Raw genomic sequence first — 25,561 nt, 5'->3', positions numbered from 1 at the left:
ATTAACAAACTGAGTAAAAAAACAATCCTGTACTAATTCCACCATCTCAAGTTCATTTACAGAAGAGCCAGAGCCAGTGTCCCACTGTATCCCAGGTAAATTAAAATCACCCATAACCACCACATCATTTTTATTATTCATAATCCTGATATCGTCATATAACATTCTGCTTTCCTCTGTAGCTACATTAGTTGCTCTATAACAAACACCAACATTTAGGCCATTTGAGTTTTTAGCATCTAGTTTTATCCATACAGCTTCTTTACTTTTATTTTTACCTGCAAGTTTTCTTTTCTGTATACTTCCCACCACCTCCCTTCTTTACTATCCGGTCTCTATGGAACAACGTATAACCATCCATATTATATTCTTCACATCATTGTCACTCATCCATGTTTCAGTTATTCCTATAATGTCGTAAGTGTCTGATGAAATTAAAGCCTATAAATTATGAATTCTGTTTCTAATACTCCTAGCATTTAGATACAGACCACAAAGGGTAGGCTTTTTACAGTGCCCACTTTTAATATTAATTGGGGCTTTCCGTCTCTCCCCACATACTTATATTCTTAACTAACCTCCCTGCCTCCCCAGTCCCTAGTTTAAACATTCCTCAACTACTCTACACAAACACCTCCCCAATACACTGGTTCCCCTCTGGTTCAGATGCAACCCGTTCGGCTTGAATAGGTCCCACCTGTTCAAGAAGGCCTTCCAGTGCCCCATAAACCTAAACCCCTATTTCTTATACCACCATTTTAGCCACACATTTAATCTCCTTATCTCAGCTAACTTAGTCTGCCTTGCACGTGGCATGCGAAGTATTCCAGAGAATACCACCGTGGATGATCGGCATCTAAGCTTATCTAAGCTTCTATAAATTTATCCTGCAGAACAGCTTTCCTGCCCTTGCCCTTCTTTGGTGCCAACATGCACCACGACCACTGGATCCACCCCGGCTGGGGCCAAAAGCCTGTCCATACGATTCGGAAGGTCCCCTACCTGGGCACCAGGCAGGAAAGACACTGTACGAGACCCGCCATTACGGTCGCACACATAACTATCTACACCTCTAATAATTGAATCTCCTACTACCACAACCTCCCTCTTCCTGGGGGGAGGGGGCTCCTCGGTGACCAGTCTCTTCCGGCTCTAAAGCTGGAAGCACCTGAAAGCAGTTAGACACCATCACTTCAGGTGATGCCACCTCTGTGAACTGTGTACGCCCTTTTCTAGGTCTACAACCGACATTCACCCAGCTCTCTCGACCTACCCATTCTTCATTCTACCCCCTCCTTGCTTGTGATGTACACGCCGTCTCCCTAGAAGGTGTATTAACTTTCTCCTTTAACTCATTGCTGTGCTGGATGAGAGCCAGTTGTCTAAATCAACAGCACGTGTAGGACCATTAATTGAGGTAGGTGGCACAGGAGCAGAAGCATAGCGTGTTCTGGGTGAAAACTGCCTCATCCCTCACTTTCTCAACTGACTAAGGCTGCTGCTGCCTTTTGCCCCTGACAAGCGTGACTTTCCCTGCAGCGTTACCATCCTGTTTCAAGTCCTCCTGTTAGCTGAGTAGCGCCTGCCTGGCCAGTCTAGTTCTTCTTCTGTGCATTTGGGAGGCAGCTTCATGTCACAAAGCTGTTGGTTTTTCTCTCACCTTTTTACTTAGTGTGGAAAAACAAACTTGACCAACAGTTCGTTTACAAAATGAAAAAAAGGAACAAAGACAAGACAGATATTGATTTTTGGATTCAGTCATTCAATCATCTTCCATATCACTTGTCCTGTTCAGGGTTGCTGGGGGTCCAGACCCCGGGGTGCAAGGCAGGGAACAACCCAGGACAGGGCACCAGCCCATCACAGAGCACACTCACCATTCGCACACACATTTGATTTTTGGCTTGACAGACTGAGTTGCGAACACCTGTTTATAACTGTAAATGGCCTTTCCAAGTTTAACTTTTATGACGCACTGACACTATTTTGAGGAACTTCCAATACATCCAGGTGTATTTTGATTATACAAATATTATTGGAGTCACAGGACTGTGATTTCACGGCTTGGTGGACTTCATCTGTCTGTTTTGCTATGAAGCACACCCAGCCTAAATCCTTTCTTACAACAGGAGAAGCCTAGACTGTGAAAGTTAATTCAAACAGTATATACACATGTATCAACATTTCCCATTTGATAAACCTATTTATAGCTTTATATAAACATAAACATTTTTTTTGTTCATTTTTGCTTGATGTTTCAGTGTGTCTTCACACCGTGTTTATGTATGTGTTCCAAATCTGCTTACTGTATATGTTGTAAAAAAAAAGACTAAACCCTGGTTGGTAGACAGAAACTGCAGTTTTGCACAAATATCTGAAATATAAACGCTCTCATGCTCTCTGAATTTGTACACTCTATTAGGTCCTGTATCATATTTCATTCCCGCGTGACCTCCATTTTTGTCAAACTGAAGAAAATTAATTCATATCCAGAGAGTAAATGACGTAATTTACTCGAGTAATTACTAATTGAAGTGAAATTAAACTTTGACACTGTCGGGCCTCATAGGATGGCCCCTGTCACGATCAGGAACACGATATCTGCCATTCCTGTGTGTCTGATGCTCCGCCTCCAGATCTGCTCGCGGTGCCGCACTTCACCTAGTGCTGGCTTCTCTGTTCGTACTTCTGTACCTATTGTCCACAGTGTTTCCATGGAAACCCAGGGAGAGGTGACATGTTGCTTGCTAATGCGCTGTGAACACGGGGAACAACATCCCATTTGCTCAAAAAGGAAAATGAATCAATTAAAGCTTGCTTTTGTTTTATTAATAATGGGGTTTGTGTATGTAACACACAATTTCAATCATCCTACTGAACCCTAATTAATTTAGGCTTTTGTTTACTTTATTTCAGCTACCTTTACACAGAATTCTTCCCTGTTTGATCTCTTAAAACTATTTGCTCCATACCTCATGGCACATCATTTCAGGTAGCATTCTTCTGTGATGACATCTCTCAGATTAGCTTTCCATAGAACTGCAAAGCTGATACTTGCATGAATGTTTGGAAGTCTATAAAACCCCTGTATCTGCAGCTAAATTTTTATTTTTGTCTTTGGGTGTATTTGTACACATCATTCCATCATGGCTGATAAAGATTGATTATGATATCATAATCCCATAATTCCGTAATACCCTCCATGACCCCTGAGTGAACCTAAAATGTTCTTATTGAAATGATGTCTTCCCGATATTCAGTTCCTCGGCAACAGCTGCAAGAAGTATCACTGTAGTGGAGGTTGTTCTATCCCCCTCCCACTGACACACACACACACACACACACACACACACACACAAACACATAGGGTATACCTATCCTTATGAGGCCCGCTCATTCACTTCTATGGGAAAAATGCTAATGCTAACTATGACAACCTTAACCCCCAACCTGCCCTAACCATAACCATAAGTAACCAAGCAAAATATAACAGTTTTTGCATTTTTAGTTTTTTCATAGCAGTCACTGATTTTTATAAAATAGAGTTTTCCCTTATGGGGACCAGGAAACCGGTCCCAATAAGGGAAAAAAATTGATATTTATCACGTTGTGGGGACATTATGTCCACATAAGGATAGGTATTCCCCCTCACACACAGACACTATGAATAACAGACTCCCCTCCCCCATAACCACTGCACCATCTCACATTAGGAACCACTGCCCATTTTCACCACACTGCCTCACATCAGGAACCATAGCCTGATTTCACCGTACCACCTCACATCAGGAACTATGTCCCACTATCACCATGCTGCCTCACATCAGGAACCATAGCCTGATTTCACCGTGCCACCTCACATCAGGAACTACGTCCCACTATCACCATGCTGCCTCACATCAGGAACCATAGCCTGATTTCACCGTGCCACCTCACATCAGGAACTACGTCCCACTATCACCATGCCGCCTCATATCAGGAAACATGGCCCGCTATCACCATGCTGCCTCACATCAGGAACCATAGCCTGATTTCACCGTGCCACCTCACATCAGGAACTACGTCCCACTATCACCATGCTGCCTCACATCAGGAACCATAGCCTGATTTCACCGTGCCACCTCACATCAGGAACTACGTCCCACTATCACCATGCCGCCTCATATCAGGAAACATGGCCCGCTATCACCATGCTGCCTCACATCAGGAACCATAGCCTGATTTCACCGTGCCACCTCACATCAGGAACTATGTCCCACTATCACCATGCTGCCTCACATCAGGAACCATAGCCTGATTTCACTGTGCCACCTCACATCAGGAACTACGTCCCACTATCACCATGCTGCCTCACATCAGGAACCATAGCCTGATTTCACCGTGCCACCTCACATCAGGAACTACGTCCCACTATCACCATGCCGCCTCATATCAGGAAACATGGCCCGCTATCACCACTCCAGCTCACATCAGCAGCGTTCCAGTAATACTGGAGCAACCAATATATCATGGATAAGATGGCAACCCAAGGTACTAATTCATCTGAGAACATTCTAATTCGGTTCCTCCGTTTCGTAAAAATCAAGGTACTATAACTGCTTTGGATTTCGGCTTGGAACTTGGATGTTTTCAGCTTAAGGTTAAAACGGAAGGTTTTCTTATGTTTTCAAGTCGTCTATTTTTCACTTTGACATTTTTCTTGGGAAAAAAAGCGACGTGGTGCAGTACCTTCCTGCAAAACCGCTCAAGATGGGAGTCATTATTTTAAACTCTCTAGGTACATGACCAGTTCACATAGCTATTTAAGTATTTATCCAGACTCAGGGGAAGCAAAAATATATGCTTGGTTCCCCTCTGTGAATTTGTTAGGCTCACCTTGCGTTTTCGTGACTGGGCAAGATGGATGGTAATATCGCGGAGACAGTTAGACAAAGCACATGGGATTGGCTCTAATGTGATTGCTGTCATTTGATGCAGATTATGAAATTAGGACATCTGTGTTTTATCTTGGTGATCTGGACCAGTGTGTAGGGCAACCTGAAGCCCATTTCAGAAGAATGACAGCGACATATAATAGTCACATGGCAGTCCCATGATAATTATGTGCCTGGCCCCCACATTAATCAATGAGATCCAAATTAGTACGTTTCCCTCCAAGACGGAAAAGCCGTAGCACTTTTTTGTTGAGCCTCTGTGTGATGGAGAGGAAGCGGATGTCGACATTAATGATGTTTAGGCTGAGATTTGGAGCCCTGTGTGTGAGTGGGATGAAAACAAACGGCAGTGACTCATGTGCTGGTGAGTAATTACAGTTAGAAAGGTCGCCTATAGCTTCTCACAGTTTGTTAAAGGAGCTGAACTAACTCTGGGCTAAAATATTTGTGCGTCTTCAAAAACTAAAACATCTCGGTATCAACAGGATGAATAAAAACGACATAAAGCTGAGCTCATCTTAGTGACTTCCTCGTTAGTGCCATTCACACATTTCGCAAGTTGCTTACCCTGGTCAGGGGTTCGGTGAGGTCCCGGGGGGGAAGCCACTCCTTTTCTGGGCAGTCACTCACACAATTTGGGGATACCTCTAAACACAGCTTTATGTTTTTGCACCAGAGAACAAGCAGGAAACCAGAGAAATGGGGAGAACATGCAAACTGCTCGTATTCAGGGCTGGGATGGACATTTGGACCCTGTTCTCCAGTGGTGTGAGCAGCCATGAGATAAACCATGCAGAGTTTTCATGGATTCATATTCAAACTGCTGTTCAGTGAAGGTGAAGGAGATCCACCCCAGCATCACAATCACTGCAAAAGGAAAAATAGTTGGTCTTTGTAGAGCTTTGTCATTATGCTGATTACATAATAATTCACCATCACAGCTACTGGGGGACAGCAAGTCATAGGGTCTGAGTCAGACGGAAATCGCCCTCGTCACCTTCGCTAGGCGTAAAACGTGCCACCAACATTGCACCGCTCATCTGGAGTGCTGTGAACACGGGCTTAGAACATGCCTGCTGGCTTAACAATTGCGTCTCTCCACAGCAGTAAGCTTCTCAGAAGCAGCAAATCAGTGTAAGTCGGCATACACAAATGTATGAAAGTGTGACAGGCCTGAAGTCATTTTAACTGCTCTATGTGATGTGTCATTAATTCAATCCCCTCCCTTTCTCATAGCCAAAATATCCAATCAAAATTAGCAGAAATATAGAACAGCTGTTATGAACCTGTCTTTCTGGTACATTTCCCAACGGGGGGGATTTTCTGTTATACCATGAGCTCAGGCCATAATCCAGTTTGCCATGATATGGCTCTTGCTGAGTGAGTATTGTGGGTGGCTGTTTTATAGACATATATTTATCATTTTTGATGTTAGACCCTGAAACTTATGTCTGTATTTTTGCGTATTGTTACTGTATTTGGCTAACTTAAAACAGCTCTTTAAGTGTATCGCTCCGTTATTATTTACTATAAAAATGACCTTATTTATGAATAATTTATTCATAAAATAAATCAAAGCAATAAATAGTCCTCTTATGTATGTATTTCTCAAGGGTGAGGTGTTAATTATTTATGGATTTGGATTGCATTATCAATTTGCTGACTTTGTGCAGGCTAAGTTCTCACTCTATTTTCATGTCTTTTGTGGTGGTACTGATGAGCTCTGCTGGAAATCGAATGCCATTTGCAGCACCGCATGTGTGACCGCATGTCACACAACGCAGGGCGGGGCAGCCGCAGACCTGGGAAGACACGCCTCAGTTCATCAACAAAACCTGAGCTCAATAAAACAGAGCGTCCTCACAGACGCCTGATGACATCACACATTAAAGCACATCACAAGCTGCACATGACAGACATCGCATAATGCCAGTCGTCTGTTTGATCTAGAGAAATTAGGTGGAAGAAAATTATCCGGATAATCAGATTCACCCTTATATTCTTATCATAAAAGGAAGTTGTTTTTATAATGGAGCAAATTTGTACTGAAATATCAGTGTACAGTGGACAGTCCATCATAAAGTCCTTGCTTTTGTATTTCATTAGTTACACTCGTTTGGTAACCTCTTCACCACCACTGACCCTCATGCACTCGCTTGGAATCGTACTGTATGATGGATTCGTGCTGGGGCTGGTTCTGCAAGGGTGCTACACTTCTCTAAGTGAAGAATCTGCCCCGAATGTTCCCAAGCATCAGGCTGTTGATGCTGAAGTGATACCAACAGGATAGCGCAGGAGTGAGGCATCGTGCTGATACTCTGTCACCCATGGACGAGGTGGGCATGAGAGCAGACCTTGTGCGGTTTGAGGGAAAGTGGCCACCCCTTCTCAGGAGGTTATTGCTGTGGAGGGACCCTATCATTGGGCTATTAGACTTGTTCCGAACCTGCATCAGCCATGACATAAGGGCTTACAGAATGGATGAGCGCCCTCATGTTGGTTATAATATAGTATATCTTGTGTATATGATGGCGTTTCATTGACCGAGGCTTAAACAGAAGGTCATTCATCCGAAAGGTGCAAGATGGCTAATGGCTAAGGTTTGATAGCAGCTCAGCCATAATTAAAAAGCTAACGTTAAATTATTTTAAGGTCCATGTAACAGCACCAGCAGAAAACCTGTGGCTCACGATACCGTCATCTGACAAATCACACATATATTCAGATAGTCTTTTACATTTGTCCTTATATATTTATAAATACAAAGGTTTTTGAAAGAGACTTTTATTATGACATGTGTAACACCCCCCGCAACACATACAGCGTTTCTTATAGCCTTGGCTTCAATCTGGCATATTTACACAGACAACCGGTGAAAACACACACAGTAATAAATAAAAGACGCTGGCCTTCAGATGGGGAAATGAAATGGATCGACCAGCATAACAAAACAAGAGACCTTCCACTCTGTAACCATGGCCCCTACTCCTTGTGGTCCTTCCGGGCTTCTTAAACAGCATACAGCGATTGGGCAGAGTGCACAATATACAGTGGTCCTCTAAACACAAGATCATGGCCCTCATGAGCACTAGCACATCAGGAACTCATTTGGCCTTAATTGTTGTTCCCTCTCTGGCCCGAGGCTATGGAGGGGCAAGCAGAGGCTAGATAATGACCCATGTGAGCCAGCAACACAGGCCCCAGCGCCTCAGAAATCCGATCTCAACTCTGTGAGGAGCTGCTCTCAGGATATCGTTTTCATCATTGTGCACGATGTACAGGTGCCTCTTACAGGCAAACACAATGAGTGCTTTTCTCATGTTTGTTTTCAGATTCCAGGTTGAACAAAAGGCTTCTCTGAAAAACACAACCAGTCTGACTAATCCACTATGATGTATGATGGGAAAAAATATTCTAAAATTGTCTGGGATGTAGACAGTTCATTCTTTTACTGCAGATCGTTTCTCCGATTTGTGGCCTGTCTAAAGTAGACTAGGTGAGCACAAGGGTAATTGAGGCCAGTAGATTTTTGCCATGTATGACATTTCTTTTTGATATACTGACATCTGTATGAGCTGTTGATTTACTATCAAGCTGCAAATGCCACATAATTGCAAAATTGTAAAGTTAGTATATTGTTGTAGCTATAGTTATGTAAATGGTTTTGATTATGATACTGTCAAAGAGCAGGCTTCACTCTGTACAGGTGCAGGGTAACACAGAACTTCTAGTTTTAATATCCTTTCAGCTGCATTTCCGTCACTTGGCATTGTTAGTTTTCGGGGTATCAGGCAGTGCAGACAACATCTGTTATTTTGGAAAGCGTTTTGTGAGGTCAGGGAGACCCACACTCATGGACAGGTTTCCCTCCCACTGCTCGCCACCAGAGTGTCTTCCTCTTCTGCAAGACTGCTGATGTTAATGGCAGCTGTGTGAGGTCCATGGTGCTGGGATCCTGAATCAATATTCACATCAACCAGAATAACCAAATAATTAAAATGCAGCACAATAAGACTGGTTTCCTGGGACACCCAATCACAGACAGCAGATAAGACACACAAAACAATCACATACCCATTCTGAGTAAATATTGGTTCGTTTGTAGAAGGTTGGTAGGTGTCTTTATTTTCCTGGGCCTTTCAGTTCCGCATAGAGCCATTCAGGGCCAGCCTTGACTCTGTTTCGAAGATGTGTTATGGAAAGGAGACGCCTTGAGTTCTTCAGGACCTTCCATCCATGCTGTCTTCACTGTAGTCATTTCTGCTCTTGTTGTCAGTCCGTCGTTAAACGAGAACAGCGACGTATACTCGGGGTTCCCTGACAGTCTAGGGTTTCCTAATGAATGCTCACTCTTTGGAGAAAGCAAATAAGCCCCATCTGTTCCTCACCGATCCGCTAAGCGCACCGCCATCGACTGGCACCTGCAGTGGGCTGGTGATTCATGCACGTTTCCTTCAGGGGCTCTATGTCAGTGGTTCTCAAACTCGGTCCTCGGGACCCGCTGCCCTGCTTGTTTCCCAGCTCTCCCTGCCCCACACACTGCTGATTTACCTGGATCAGGTGTGTTCAGTCAATCAGAAGCTGACAGACAGCTGGGACTTGTGTGTGGGGCAGGGATAACAGGGAAACAAGCAGGGCAGTGGGGCCCGAGGACCGAGTTTGAGAACCACTGCTCTAAGTGGTGCCGGGGACAGCTTCAGCTCGATAGGTGACATGCCCTGGAGCTCTGCATTTCAGGACCTGTTTTCATAACTATTTATATATAGATGTGGTTATACTTTCTGTGCTTGCATCCCTTGTCTGTACAGATTGCAACAATTCCATCCTCACAATGCTGTTTCTCAGTATGTCATTTTAAATGATTTCTTCCACTAGAAATGTGGCAAATGCATCACAGAGCCACAGGTGCTTCAGTGGACAGCGGCTGTTTACATTTTCCCCATCTACATGGACTTCTGTTCATTCCGTAGACGTATAATTACCAGTACTTCTGATGTTTTATACACCTGTTTAGCAAAGATTCTGGTTTTATTGTATGATCAAGTACTTTTAATAAATTTTGAAAAACAATTGAATTTGAACCTAAAAAAGGATACTGTTAAAACAGTACTATAAAAATGTATACTTAAAATAGTAAGGGTGTAAATACGCATAATTTGTCCTAGACAAGTAACCAGGCAACCAGACAGTAAAAAAAAAAAATCTCACGAACTGAAATTTATGCTACATGAAAATGTGTATTTGAATTGATCAGTTTCCCCAAGACAAAGACAGTAAAAGATCGGCTTTCCTGGACCCAGTGCTTACCTTCTGCTTGCAGATAAATTAATTACAAGTGTAACTGCTAAGCCAATTTGAGCTCTTTATATTCAACTTAATTATTCAACTGCTTAGTGACATGTTTCCTAGTGTAGCGGTATTTCAGTGAGAAAATAGGCTAGTCCCCAGCCCTCCTCAGTTCGTCCTGCAATCATGAAGGCTGACCAACAGATAAGAAGGTAAACACACATACACACACACACACACACACACACACACACACACACACACACACACACACACACAGGTTTGTAATTATATCTTTGTGGGGATTCTCCATTCATTTCTATGGGGAAGACTCTAATCCCAACATAACAACCTTAACCCCTACCCAGCCCTAACCTTTACCATACAGTAAGTAGTCAAACAAAATACGAGACTCGTGGCATCTTTAGTTTTTTGATTGCATTCACAGATCTTTGTGGGGACCTGAAAAAAATGGTCCCCACAACATCAGAATAACAGGTTTTTATTACATTGCGGGGACATTTAGTCGCCTCCTGCGTTGTACCCTTTGCTTCTGGGTCATCGTGTCCTCTTTGGTGAATAAATAGCCATGGATGCTGGATGAGCATCTCAAAGTACTAAGTCGCACCTCTGATCACTGAGAGCTGGGTACGTTTCCTAGACAGACTCCCTTTTCTGTGAACAATCATGATGCATTAATAACGCAAAGCATCCCTGCTTCTCTTTCATCAGCTGATTCATTGCATTAGGCGTGTGTTATTTTTCTTTCCTTCTCATTTCAAATCAGCTTGATCTGTGACAGATGGCTCTTTGGCTTGCAGACCAGATCCACCCCTTCTGGCCCAGCCATGTATGGGACAGACTCTCTGTAACCTGATTAAGACATGCGTCACGACTCACTGGACAGCGTTTAGGCGGTGACCGGCTAGGCAGCGTAGCCGTCTGGGGATGAAGGCACTATTCATTCAGGCCTGACAGGAATCCTGGCTGATAACTGCATGTAAGTGTTCAGAAATAACAGAGCTCACTTATCTCTATAGTGGCCTGCTTGATTAACGCCTAAAAACTAACTAACCAAGGCAACATCCTGAGCTTTCTGCCGCTCTAGCATTTTTATTTAGTGATAAAACTCCTGGACCATGGACACCACGTACTGTTAGAAACGCATCAGCCTGACATGTCAATCTTAGCCGATATCACTGACCAATATTTAAACTTTATCAATATACGAAGTGAATGGCATCAGTGCTAAAGCCATAACCGGTATAATAATGGAGATGATTGCACTGGGAAATCATCCATTTTCTTTAGTGGAGGATGAGGGACTAAGTGGCTCATTCACCACTTATACTGTAAGAGGTTTCAAAGTACTGCAGCAGCCCACAGCATGTTTTTAACTCATTAATAAATCTGGCCTGTATATTGATCTTTTGGTTTTCCACAGAATATAAAATTATGTAAAGTCATTCCACACTCTGTGCTGGTATGCTCAGCAAAATATATATCAGTTCACCACTATGTGCTGTGCAGCCTTTTTCAGTTGTCTTTGGTAAAAGGAACTATTTGATATTACTAATCACATAGTGAACTCAGACTGTTCAAACGTCCTGAACTCAGCCATTTGAGTCAAAGCTGAATAGGAGGAGATGTAATGTTCTCAGTTTTAGCTGAAAACCTGAGAGAGTTACTAACACATACTGCCCTTAAGCGCCTGAACACTCCCTGCAAGAAAAACCTGGAATAAATAGAGACCGGTTTTGTGTAAGGCTGAGGCCGGTGGGTGTGGATCAAATACAGAACAGCTTTTTGGTAACATGGGTTTCATTGCATATGAATAAGAGCAGCAGTTTTGTCACCTGAAAGTTGGAACACCTTGACTGCTAGAACTCATGGCTATCTGATGAAGCCCCTAACCCTTGGTGATTATGTGCAGGATATATTTCTTTGCACTGCTGACTAAACTGTAACTCAGCATTTGCTGTGTTTTGGTAAAACCTGTCCCAGACAGACCTGCAACTTCATTTAAGTCAAGAAATTTGAAGAAGATTTTGAAAATACATCAGATCTCAATGGGAAAAAAATCATGCAGGATATCTACTGATATGGAATGGGTAAATGAATGGGTTAGGAATGAATGGATGCCACATCGTCTGATGGAAATGAAAATTATCAACCCACAGAGGGTTGAATTCAAATACACCCCAAAAATCAAAATGAAAAAATGATGGGGTGAGCTAGTCCATTTTGCCGAAATTTCATTGCAGCAACTCAAAATTATACTTAGTAGTTTATACTGTATGGCCCCCATGTGCTTGTATGCATGCCTGACAACGTTGGGGCATTCTCCCAATGAGACGACGGATGGTGTCCTGGGGGATCTCCTCCCAGATCTGGTCCAGGGCATCACTGAGCTCCTGGACAGTCTGAGGTGCAACTTGGCAGCGTCAGATAGACCAAAACTTAATATCCCAGAGGTGTTCTCTTGTATTTAAGTCAGGCGAACATGGCGAGTCAGTGGTATTAATTCCTTTATCCTCCAGGAACTACATTGTTGTGTACCAGGAGGAACCCAGGACCCACTGAACCAGCGTAGGGTCTGACAATGGGTCAAAGGATTTCATTCCAATACCTAATGGCAGTTAAGGTACCATAGTCTAGCCTGTAGAGGTCTGTGCATCCCTCCACGGATATGCCTCCCCAGACCATCACTGACCCACCACGAAATCGGTTATGCTGAACAATGTTACAGGCAACACAACATTCTCCACGGCTTCTCCAGACCCTTTCACATCTGTCACATGTGCTCAGGGTGAACCTGCTCTCATCTCTGAAAAGCACAGGGCATCAGTGGCGGACCTGCTAATTCTGGTATTCTATGGCAAATGCCAATCGCGCTCCACGTTGCCGCGCAGTGAGCACAGGGCCCACTAGAGGACGTCGGGCCCTCAGATCACACTCATGACGTCTGCATCTGATTGTTTGGTCAGAGACATTCACACCAGTGGCCTGCTGGCGGTAATTTTACAGGGCTTTGGCAGTGCTCATCCTGTTCCTCCTTGCACAAAGGAGCAGACACTGGTCCTGTTGATGGGTTAAAGACTTTCTGTGGCCCTATCCAGCTCTCCTAGAGTAACTGCCTGGAATCTCCTCCATGACCTTGAGACTGTGCTGGGAGACACAGCAAACCTTCTGGCAATGGCACGTATTGATGCGCCATCCTGGGGGAGTTGGACTACTGTACCTGCGCAACCTCTATAGGGTCCAGGGATCGCTTCATGCTACCAGTAGTGACACTGACCATAGATAAATGCAAAACTAGCGAATAAACAGTTAGAAAAGATGAGAAGGGAAAAATATCAGTGGCCTCCATCAGCTAAACCAATCCTTTCTTGGGGGTGGTCTCATTGCCCCTCTAGTGTGTCTGCTGTTAATTTCATGAACATAATAGCAGCTGAAATGGATTAACAACTCCCTCTGCTAACTGACCAGAGCAATATCCCAGAAGTTTAATTGATGTGATACTATACTCTGATTAAAAAGTATTCCTTTAATTTTTTTTCAGCTGGGTATAATCGACAGATGCAGATGAATTTTACCAGTTAGATCAAAGCCTTTTCATTTCACATGCACAGCTAAGGCTGAGTAAAGGTCAAACATTGCCACATGCCCCTCAAACTCCACAAGTTGTTCATGTCTTTGACTTGTTTCTAATACGCCTGAAAAATAGTAGATATTAACAACTAGTTTAAAAGCAGCTTGCTGTGTGCTGGGCTTCTCATTATAATCTGGGTGGGCGCCAGGTTGGCTGGGCTGTCAGTAATTCAGTGTTTCTCAGTCTGGACCAGTTCACGTTTTTGCTCCCTCCCTGTTCCCAGAGGGAATGAAAAAGTGGACTGTCTGGATGGGAGCAAAAACATGAACTGTTCGGGGATCAGGTTGAGAAAACTGCAGTAACCTGACAGCTAATCTGAGATTGCTCATCTCTATCAGCAGTAATAGTCAGTTGTTTCAAAGGTACTGCCAAATATAGATCTGACCAAAATAGTCTTTCTATAAAACTGAGAATAGATGTGCAGTATCTAGCATAGGGTTAGGTGTTATCTGTCTTTGTGAGTGGCTTGCTGATGGTGAATATTTATTGCACCTCTGGAAATGTTTTCGTCCAATTATTAGCCTAGTAATGTGAACAGCCAGTAATACATAACAGTTCAGCTTGTGGAGGCCCTTAAAGATTGATTTCAGATATCCTGCAGAATTATTGACATCAATCTGAGTATGATCATGGACTGAAGTCCCACGTGAAAACATGCCATGATGAAGGGTGAGTATTTGGGCCCTTGTCAGCTGAGCAAATCCCATCGTTTGGTGTGACATAGGGGAGGGTTCCTACCAGTTTAACCTTAGGCATTCATTTTTCAAAAAAAACTCTGTCTCTGGGCCAAAAAAACGCTGACAACATGCATGTACAGGACGTAATATGAGAAGGGTCAGAAGAACACAAGAGCCTTATCTCCCCCCACAGTTGCAGATCTTTTTTATATGGCTGAGATTAACACATTTACAGCGTTCTTAATGTAGGGCATATTTGGTGTTCTGCTATGGCTATGGTAGATGGCACGTTGGTCGACAAAGCCCACATGCTTTGGGAAAAGCAGCATTTTGAGGCATGAAAATAACAAGATTATGCCTGCATTTATTGAATGATTATGAATAAGGCAGCTCAACAAGCGCATTGGCCAGTTTATTAGGAACAACATTCTCCTTCAAAGAGCCAATCATGAGTCTGCAACTGCATACATACAGCATGCAGATAGAGTCTAGAGGTTCAGGCACTGTATTACTAAGCATTGGAATGCCCAATATGCTGGGTCTGTATAAGAGTTTTCCCCATAGACTGTATAAGTAAATATTAATTTCTGTCTTTTTTAAATGCCCAATAACCTCTCCCCTCTTTGGAGGACAACTTTATTTTTAATTAGTTGAACAACAGATCGATACATTAAGTGAAGCCACTCCAAACCAGCCCATCCATGCCCACCCCTGCCCACCCCCTGCCCATCCGGAATTAGGACAATACCGTACACAGATGGATAAGTAAGACATGGGAGATACATGACATGACGTTTTAAGACCAAACAAATTGACACAGACACACAAGACAGTACAGTACAGGAGTGTGAGTGCAATTATTTGTGACATTCCATGTTTTTTATTTAATTTCATTTTTAGATGGTCACTGGTTTACAGCTGTATTTTGTTGTTTGTCCTTAAATATTTTCCCCTGAGCTTTCTAATGCTCCCAGCATTAATATCAAACCAAGTAAGACTTTTTTGTGTTTATTCCTGTCCGTAATGTTAATGTTTTATGTTTCTAATATTCCTTGAAGAGAAACAACTTACACCAATCTAGCCTTTTACTGTAGAATATCAATGCTATTCACAAGCATGCAAAATGGTATTATAAAAAGCTGACAGAATATAAATGATTAATCATGTCATAAAAGCAGATCATTCATTCAAAGCTGGTTATTAATATTTAATTATACTATCTTTATTCAGACAAGGGAATGTGGATCAGCAGGGGATTTATACTTGTACTGTAGTTTATGACTGAGATATGCTGGCAATAACAAATAAGGGTCATTTCATGTTTAATACAAAATGTAGTTGCCATTCATGAACTGTGCTTGCCCTTGTAAGTGAACATTTCATGACTGTCGTTCAAGAACTATACAGTATAGTGTGGAGTTCAGTAGCACTGGATTAATGTTCAAGCTAAGCTCTGTGCTGAGAAGTAGCCAAGCTGTATTGATCACTAGATAAAGTTAGACACTACATTTCAAAAGGGATCTGTGGTTGTGCTTTTGACAGCTGCAATACAGAAATTGAACAGCAGAGGGGGCATGCTGCCTCCCTGCTGGGTCTGGTCACTTACCGTACTAAAGATATAACCTAATCATTTATTGCATGACATAAATTAGGTAATTGTACAGATACAGTCTGATCCCTTTATTTGTTATACTTAACTAGCATAGTCCTAGCTAATATGGAACATTCCCAGAATTTGCAAATGTTATTTGATGGGTTCCAGAGAACACGCTAACAATCACAATTAACAAATCAGAGTACATTTACAAAGGTCAGCACAATAAAAAATAAAATACTAACTTTATCCATTTAACGTAGGCAATGCTGAAAATTTATTTGACAAAAAAATGTTTTTTTTTTTGTAAAAATGCTATACTGTATGTAGTATACTATGAACTTGCTGTCCAGCCTTGGACCCATGCTCTTCGATGTGTAAGCCAACAGTGATACCCGCTGTCATAGCCTGCCCTTCATTTGTTTTAGTATGATTAGGCTGAACTGTAGTAGTAGCAGTGGGATAACCTTCTGGGAAGATCAGGACAACCGAACAGTTTGAACGTTTCCATACCTGAATCATACTGTTCGGTAAAATTATGCTCCTGGAATGAAAAATTGTTAGCAGGGGTGCAGGATATATTTTTACCCGTAGAACCGCTGGAAGTTTTAAAAAAGTCAATGAAATATTGATTAGCTATATGAAGTGTGCTAGTGGTCAAGTAAAAAAATACATGGGTGTAGTCGATGGGTGTTGCAAGTACTGGCGTGATTTTAGCAGAGATTTTAAAATGGCTAAGTTGACACACTTTGGCAAGCATAATAGCATAGTTTTATACCAACATGCAGAGTACAGTAAATTCAGATGTAGCCACATGACTGGCTGTTTGAAAGACAAAGTTGCTATTAGTGAGCAGACTTTACCTAATAAACTGTATTATATAAATATGTATTCTTAGACACTGAGTATTTCACACCACTAGCTGTCCAGGTCATTTTGTAATGAATTTGTTACATGCAGCACTGTGTAAAAGTCTTTTTACACTTACTGTATCGCGACAGGAAGTACATACTTCCTCATGAAAAAAAATGAATTTAACATTTGAATAAATACAAATAAATAGTAACAATTAAAAATAAAAAGAATGTCTTCTGTTCTCCAAAAGGTTACTGATATCTAATTGGATGGCTAGATGAACACCACTTCAGTTCCCAAACCTCTCCTCAGGGGCACCCCGGCCATCACATGTATTTCTTAAATTTTACCACCAGCTTCATTAATTAACTTAGTTAAATAATTTGATATGGTATAGATTAGATAAACATTTTGTACTAGTTGTCAAGTGCAGTAGGGGTGGGCAGTACATGGTGCCATAGTCATTACTGGTGTGATCCACAACCATTAACACAGCAAGAAGTTGACAGCCTAATTATATAACAACGTATTTATAAAAAAAATAAAGCATTTTATTTTCTTCAAAGCTTTAGTTGCTTCTGAATACTTGTCTTTATATAGTATATGTAACCGGTTTACCTGCGTGTGAATTTTATTTTATTAAATACACTGTGTCCTGATAGCAAATTAAATGCAATTTTTTTAAAACTTATTTGTTTTGCATAATTATACCCATTAAACACAAATAACCTGGGTAAATTATTTGAAAATGAAAACACATTTACGAAATCAGCATATGTGTGCACCGCTGTCTTCTTGCAAGGTGCGTGATAAAAGGCACAACTGCCCAATTAACGCATGGTGACGCCAAGCCGAAAGTAGTCACTTACGCCATGTATAGGCTGATAAGGTTAAGACAGGTTGGGAAAGATGAATGAAAAAAGATAAGTGGAATGTCAGAACTGGCTAAGTCGTTGACAGGAGAGGAGACTCTTGTTACACTCTTGTCATAGTGCAGCCTGGCACAGGCAAGAAAAAGGTGACAATCCACTTGAGGTTCAGAAACAAGGGTTTGTTGAATTAAAAAAGAACACACTGGTGAAATGCACAAATTAAAGGGACCACAAAGGGTCAAAAACAAACCCCTTGGGGGGTCCTGTAGGGGGTGCCTCATGTGTATGGGCTACGAGGTCCATTGTTGCGGGCCATCAGGTCCCTTTTCAAATGGAGCGAGAGATTGGTTCACATTACCAGCAATAAGTCAGACTCATTCCCAGTTGGTGTTTCCCTTTGGAATGTCTTGGTATTCCCTGGTGGAGCTGGAGGAGTTGGCTGGTAAGAGGTAAGTCTAGGCATCCCTGCTTAGACTGCTGACCCAGCAACCCAACCCTGGATAAGTAGCAGAAAATGGTTGGATGGATGGACTGTATGTTTTAGTGGTGTGACGTGACGCTTTCATTTGTGTGTTTTTGTATTCCATGATACAATTTGGCTCACAGTTATCATGTGACCACAAACATGTTCTTCATTTGGTACAGCAGAACTGGTAACTTTTAATAATTTAATATATTTTTTTAGTTTTGTTGTAGAACATAAAAGTTAATATGAAGATCTTAAGGCTTTTTCCAAAATAAATGCTGTTGATACTCTCCCCTGTCTCCCAACTGAAAATGATGCATTCCATATATTATCAAAATATTTTTATTTACACAAAGGGACAGGACAGGCTACTCCTTCCAAGACTTGTAAAAAGCAATACCGTGATATAAAAGTCACTATCCAAAAAGTGAAAAGTACCTTGATAATAATTTTAGGTCATATCGCCCACCCCTATAGTTAGGTTAACAAACACATTTTTAGTGCAAATCATGGGCTGATATGATGAGAGGTTTTGAAATAGCTAAGTTGACACACTGTGACAGACTTTTACACATGAAGATCATTTAAAAATCATTTTCTCTGCCTGCCTATGACTTCTTCCCAGTGCTGTATATATATATAGTATACATTTAAAGCTAAATGCCAGTGGCAGTCTCCCTACAACACAGTGGTGTTTCTGGTCAATTAGCCATGCTGTTAGGCTTTCATGCCTGCCTGCAGGCTGTCACAGATGTGGGATCATATCCACAGCAAGCACCAGCGTGACTTTCGGAGCTCCTGTAGGGGGGAGGACAGGATGACCCCCGCTGGTGGAGGAACACGTGGGAAATGTGTCCGCTAACAGTGATAACCTCCAGCTGCTGCACTAACTGGCAGTGCTTTCAGTAGCGAGCCATAAGACTCTCCATTTCAGCTTGAGTACTGTAAGAGCGTCACACCACAGGAGTGTGTTTCCTGCTAAGACGTGTCACTTTGGGAAGATATGAGCCTTTCACATGGGATGTACCGGAACTAAAGCAATGTTTAGCAGTGGCTTTCCAGCCAAGGACACTGAAGCTGGTAAAGTGCCAGATTGACAAGTTAGTTTGTTTATATGCATTCCTGGCACTGCCTGTGGAGCCAAGCAACCTGACAGAGATATTGAGGATGTGGTTTCACCAAGACAGGCTGTTGGGTCGCACCCCATGCTGTGGTGATTTGGAGGGATTAGCTGACGTGTGCCAATTGCCTCTGAGAGCCGAGCTTTGTACCCACGTGCACTGCCGAGAATAAATTTGCATTAATGTGACGCAGGACAGGACTGGCCACCATCCCTGCCAGGACTTCCCCCCTGCAGGACTGGCCCAGTGCAAGACAAATACAGAGGGATCTTTTCCAAAAAGCCCAAAAATAGTCCCTGGTGAAGATCAGATTGCATGTATTTTGTTTCTCTTTTTTTTGTACAAAGTTCACTTTGAGACCGACATTGCAGGCTGTGAGGAAGTCATAAAACAGGAACTTAGAGAAGGTGGGGGTGTTGGGGGGGGGCATCAAAATAGTGCAACTACAGCCAATAAATACCCAAAAGGATGTGGCAGCCCAGAAGGCATTTACGGACTGCTTGACAAGCTGGAAGTTTGTATTCCATCCCAGAGAAAAAGGACATGTTGGATTGTCAGGCTGGGGAGTCACTGTGCTGCAGACGGGAGTAGAACAGATGTGGAAGCACAAGGGAACATGGCATGTGCCACCGACGCCACCCTGCTACACTCCCAGGTAATGCCAGCAATGCTCTCACCCTATAGCATTCACGGGTAATGGACGAGGGAAGGGTGGCCAACTGGAGCAGCTGCAGCAGATATCTAATCCCGTTGTTCTGATCCTTAAAATTTCAGTACCGTGGTACAAAAAAGTGCATCCTGAAAGGAGGAGTGAAAGTGAGTGTCTCTTGCTGAGCATTTAAGCGAGGACACAACTGTGACTCTGGTGTCATTAGCAGTAAAAGGACAGCTGTACTGAACATTCTCCAGTATAACCCACAGTCAAGCCTTTGACAGCCGCGTGAGTGGAAACGCTTAGGCTCAGGCTGTTATTACCGTAACACTGATGTAAGTATCTATTAAGATGTTAATGATGAACTTGCAGTTAATCTGCCATTTAAAACAGAAAGCAGAAGAAGAAAAAAAAGAAGTTTGTAGCTGCAAACAGAATGCAGTAAGGCTACAGTGTCGTAATATTACAATAATTCTGATAATGACTGAAAGAAAGGCTGGTAAGTAACAAAAGAGTGCAGGAAATGTTCAGCTTCACAGAGCACAGGCCTCACTTCAGCAAAAGTGGACAGGAATACAGGGCCGGTGTCAACCCAGAGGAGGGGGGTCGAAGATGAATGAATCAGATTTAGGCGTACTCATGGCACATCATTTCAGAAAGGAAACAGTGATCAGCATCAGAAGTCAAGGATTCCCTCTGGATGAGTGAAATTGTGATGCAAATGTGAGTAGTAAGCGTGAGTCTGCATCCCTTGTGGAATGTATTGCTTCTTCAAGCTACTTATACAAGAATAAACTAGACATGGCAGACTGAAAGTAAATCTTAGTCGTTTTTTTGCTGCAGCTATACTGTGTAAGTTGCAATATTTGACATTGGCATGATTGTTTATTGAATTTTTATGATTATCACAGTCCTATAGTGCCTTGTATTTAATCCTATAATGCCAGCATGTAATACAATATTTTTAGATTTAGCTTCAGTCTCCCAGTCTAATCTGTATAATGCGACCAGAACTGTTACGACGTATAGCGAGTGAGGGTCCAAATAAAAAGCGAAATTGTGGAAGCACTTCACATTAAAAGTGAATGCAATTACAATCGGCTGGCAGCTGATATTGCAAAGCAGAACATAAATATCATCACAGTACGCCTGCAATGCAAATTCATCCGAAAAGAGGACCTTCGCGTTTGACAGACTCACCAAATAATGCGAAGTTATCCATATATATGTGCCAAGAGGTCATCACTTTATCATCACTGACTTAATTATTTCGCTTATTATGATTCCTCTATGTCAAAATAATCGCTGCTAATACGGTTAGCACCATCGCTTAGCCGTATTATTTTACATAATATGGTACATAACTAATGTTAATTATTTCTTTAAACATGAATAGGACCGAACGATACTTGAACATTGCAATATTTAGGAGTTGAAAGTTGGATATATAGCCAAATAGAACTTATACCAAAAGAGCCTGTGAAATAAGTTGGTGGTGTTTCTGTGGGTTGTTCTAGGAGACAAGAAGAGGTGCCGAGAAATCACTTGCTTTTACTGAATATTGTCCCTATGGAATATATAATATTTCCATACGGCTTATACAAATGTATTTTGTGAACAGTTTTTGTTTGCTTTCCTCCTTTAGTTCTTTATTTCTCACAAACGCGCCATAGTCTATGAATCAGTCCAATATCACGGACGAAAATGACGGAGATCGCATGCAGTAGTAAATTTTTCTAGGTAATGCTGAAAAGCAACCATCATTAAAATTGTGAAACTTGCTAAGTTTTGTTTCCAGCGCAACTTATTGATAAGTTTAACCCGATGTGACAATTGGATGTGGATGAAAGGCCATGTCGGTACATCGGATGTCGTTTAAGCCTGGTGCGGTGGGTCACGGTGTCGCCACACACCATTGCTTTGAGTGTAGTTACGTACTACCATGTGTGCTCGTGCCTTTTCGGTGTATCCGCCGGTTTCCGTTATACTGACTAAAAATATTAAACTTAAGTGAATCGGAGTGACTCCGGTTTCCTCCCACAGTCCAAAAACATGCTGAGGCTAATTGGAGTTGCTAAATTGCCCATAGGTGTGCATGTGTGAGTGAATGGTGTGTGAGTGTGCCCTGCGATGGGCTGGCCCCCCATCCTGGGTTGTTCCCTGCCTCGTGCCCATTGCTTCCGGGTTAGGCTCCGGACCCCCTGCAACCCAGTAGGATAAGCGGTTTGGAAAATGGATGGATGGATGGATGAATCGGAGTGCCTAAATTTACTATATGTGTGGCACCCTGCAATGCGTGGTTGATTACTGCCTTGCGCCTATTGGGATGTATATATTATATTGCATATAACGAAATACTCGTCGTATTAATTGGTAGACTACTTGATTATCAATGCAATAAATAGTCACAGCCCTGAATGTAATATGCCCAGACTAGACTTTGCTGTCCCTCAGGATATTCACTTACACCCTCTCTCCACTAGGTGGAGCCCATTCTCTCCTTTGTGTCCTTTCCGGGCGCTTTGTTTGCGCAACAAATGGCCGAATTCCAAATAGTAGTCAAGTCAAGTCAATTACGTTTTATTGTCATTTCAACCATACACACAGTATATAGAGAAATGAGATAACGTTCCTCCAGGACTATGGGGCAACACAGAGCAGGACGAAGACAGCAACATCATAAGTGCAGACAGGACAGCATAACAGTGCAGATTGACAAGACAAGACAACATACAGTGCAAATTAACAGTGGAGTTACGGTATGGTAGCAACGAGGGTAGACACATATATATGCGGACACATATATATATCAAATATATGCACTCGAGCATAAAGTTACAGTACAAATTTCAAAGGTCCTCTTGAGAGGCAACTGGAGCACACACAAGGTACATGAGTATGCTGGAATCCCAATCTGTAATATTTCTGTAACATATTACGGATCTGATATGCAAATGGCCTTACTATGAAATTAATATATTGCAGGTCATGACATGGTAGAGAGAATGAACCTGTGATAGGCTTGTGTGAGATTATAAATGTGTCTCACACCTCTCCACGCCAGCACACAGCACAGTCCTTGTTAGTGTGTCTATATGTGAGTGTCTTAGTGTTATGATCAACGATAGATAAGAGTCAGTGAATGCCATGCAACCTGACCCAAATAAGAGAGAATTGAATGATATGAAAGCAACATAATGCTTGTGTAACATGATGGAAACGTTAACGCTACGGGAGGCGGAAGGATCTGCGTCATGCTCATGATTGCCTGTCCCCTTCTGCTCAGGTTACGACTGGCCTGCTAAGCAAGAATTAATGATGCATGGCCATTGAAGAGCTTCCCTTAAAGGAGCTTAATGAGTTGATTGAAGCAGAGCTTTTGGTCATCAATACCCAGCCGAGCTTCACTTTGCTAGCTCCAAGTCAGTGGGGAAATGATAAAGCAGTGAATGAAAAAATAGCTGAACACTGAGGGAGAACTAGTTCATTTTTACTTTGTTGTTTTAAACTGCAAGGAGTTCAGTGCTCAAAAAGGTGGTTTTATATTTGGAAATGCTCACTGTATGTTAGCTGGTATTTACTGTGCTATCAGCATTGGCACAAGCAGAAGTGTGCATCCACAGGACTGTTAGACTTGCCATGCTTTCCAGTAATTCCAGTTTACCTGGGGTTTAATTAATGTAGCCAGATTAAGCTCATTTAATAAATTACTCAAAGCCATATGTGACATTAGGAGAGAGACTAGCATTGTGGCTCATTTTTGTTTTTGGAAAACTTGTTCTGTGTATCCTTTCACTGAAGTTTTGTTCTGTACATAACTCCGAAAACACAGAAGGAGTGGAAATTCAGCTAACAGAAGAATGGCAGGAAGCAGCTCGCGGTTTGTGGCCAAGCTGTTATTGTTTGCACTCCGGTGACATCACTTCCTTCCCAACTGGGCAAGACAGTGTAAAGAGGTATTCAGTAAGGGACCCTCCTTCCCTGTTTACCTGTTCCCTGGCCTGGATGTTAGTCAAGGTAAAAGATCGTCGCTGGCCTGTGCGATAAAAAAAAGTAACTGTACATTAGGAAATCGGAAATTCTAATGCAGAGCAAAATGCAGTTTTGCAGAGAAGCAAGGTTATTTTATGTATTTGTTAACAATATTTCTCTAGTGGACATTTGTATGCAAAGTGAGTAATGAATTCTATCTGTGACCTGACTACAGAGGCAGATGAGGCACAATGAGGCACATAAAAGCCCCTACAAGGTGTCCTGGCTGTGTCTTAAACAGGCTCCACATAACCGTTACAGTACCCTTAAATTCGCTGTCATATCTTACACCAGCGGGGCTCCCCTCATCACTTGTGGGGGAATCTGGGTCCTGTTTTCTCAGAATGAGTGTCTTTCTGCTTCCCTTCCCAGTCTCATACATGCATAACCTTTATTTTCTCTAACACAAATGAATTTATATTGGTAAATAATTAGTTCCTTTATGTACAGTACCAGTCAGAGGTTTGAATACATTTGCTGGAAACTTGGTTTATTTTTTGACATTTTATATATATTTCCTGGAAATGCCAGAAATTAAAAAACACATACAGTGGTACCTCAGTATACGTCCTTAATCCATTCCAAATCCTTGGACTTATACCAAACAGGACGTATACTAAACTAATTTTTCCTATAATAAATAAAGGGAAAATGATTAATCCGTTCCCATGGAAAAAAAATCTGATTGTTATTGGAATATTATGCATTGATGTGGTTGTATAAATAATTTAAACACTACTTGATGCTAAAATGCGTAAATACAAAAGTAATTAGATGAAATAAATGAAAAGAGAGTTATAAGCGCGGGTTGTTCACTGAATGATAGCAACTGCTGTACTGACGTTCGTGGGCAGTCGTGGCTTTGTCTCGAGAGAGGTAAACAAGGGTAGTGCGCGGTGTCGAGACTCTTTTTGACCCATACAAGTTCTAGCACGCGAGTCATATTCCAAACAAAGGTCATATACCAAGCAAATTTTTTTGCGTCCACACAGGACGTATACCAATTTGGACTTATTCCAAAGCGGACGTATACCGAGGTACCACTGTATACAGAACTGAACACAAGTCATTTTCCTCCAACCTATCTCATTGCCAAGGAGTTCTTAACTACAGAAATACCATTTTTTTGTTCATTGTAAACTGTAAAATCCCAGGATTGTGGCTGTTTCTGAGATGTTGAAGCCACCATGTATGGCACCAATAATCACACCCCGTTTAAAATCACTGAGATCAAGTATCTCAGCCATTATAATGCTTAGATGAATAACAACTGAACCTGTGTCTATTGTCTGGATTCAGTTGCAACTACATGATTGGCTTTTTAAAAGAATAAAATGGCCACCAAGTATATAATGTTTTTGTTGGAAGGACAAGTGAGAGTAGGATTGTAAGTGAAAAGGTTTGAAAAACATGAAAGCAA

At 42.0% G+C, this 25,561-nt stretch overlaps 1 protein-coding gene across 2 annotated transcripts in view; it reads left to right on the top strand.

The window, feature by feature from the left end:
* Positions 1–25,561, top strand: part of LOC125706396 (diacylglycerol kinase zeta-like) — a 140,694-nt gene that overhangs the window by 6,976 nt on the left and 108,157 nt on the right. Inside the window, exon 1 of one of the 2 annotated variants that reach the window (XM_048973079.1) lies at positions 19,897–20,112. The exons of the other annotated variant lie outside the window; for it this stretch is intronic. Coding sequence (XP_048829036.1) covers positions 20,054–20,112 — 59 coding nt within the window. The 5' untranslated portion in view covers positions 19,897–20,053. Of the gene's footprint in view, positions 1–19,896; positions 20,113–25,561 lie in introns of those variants that run through there. 2 annotated transcript variants of the gene reach the window in all.

Source organism: Brienomyrus brachyistius, chromosome 13 (assembly GCF_023856365.1).
Source record: "Brienomyrus brachyistius isolate T26 chromosome 13, BBRACH_0.4, whole genome shotgun sequence".
Taxonomy (NCBI): Eukaryota; Metazoa; Chordata; class Actinopteri; order Osteoglossiformes; family Mormyridae; genus Brienomyrus; species Brienomyrus brachyistius.
This window is presented reverse-complemented; position numbering and strand designations above follow the sequence as displayed.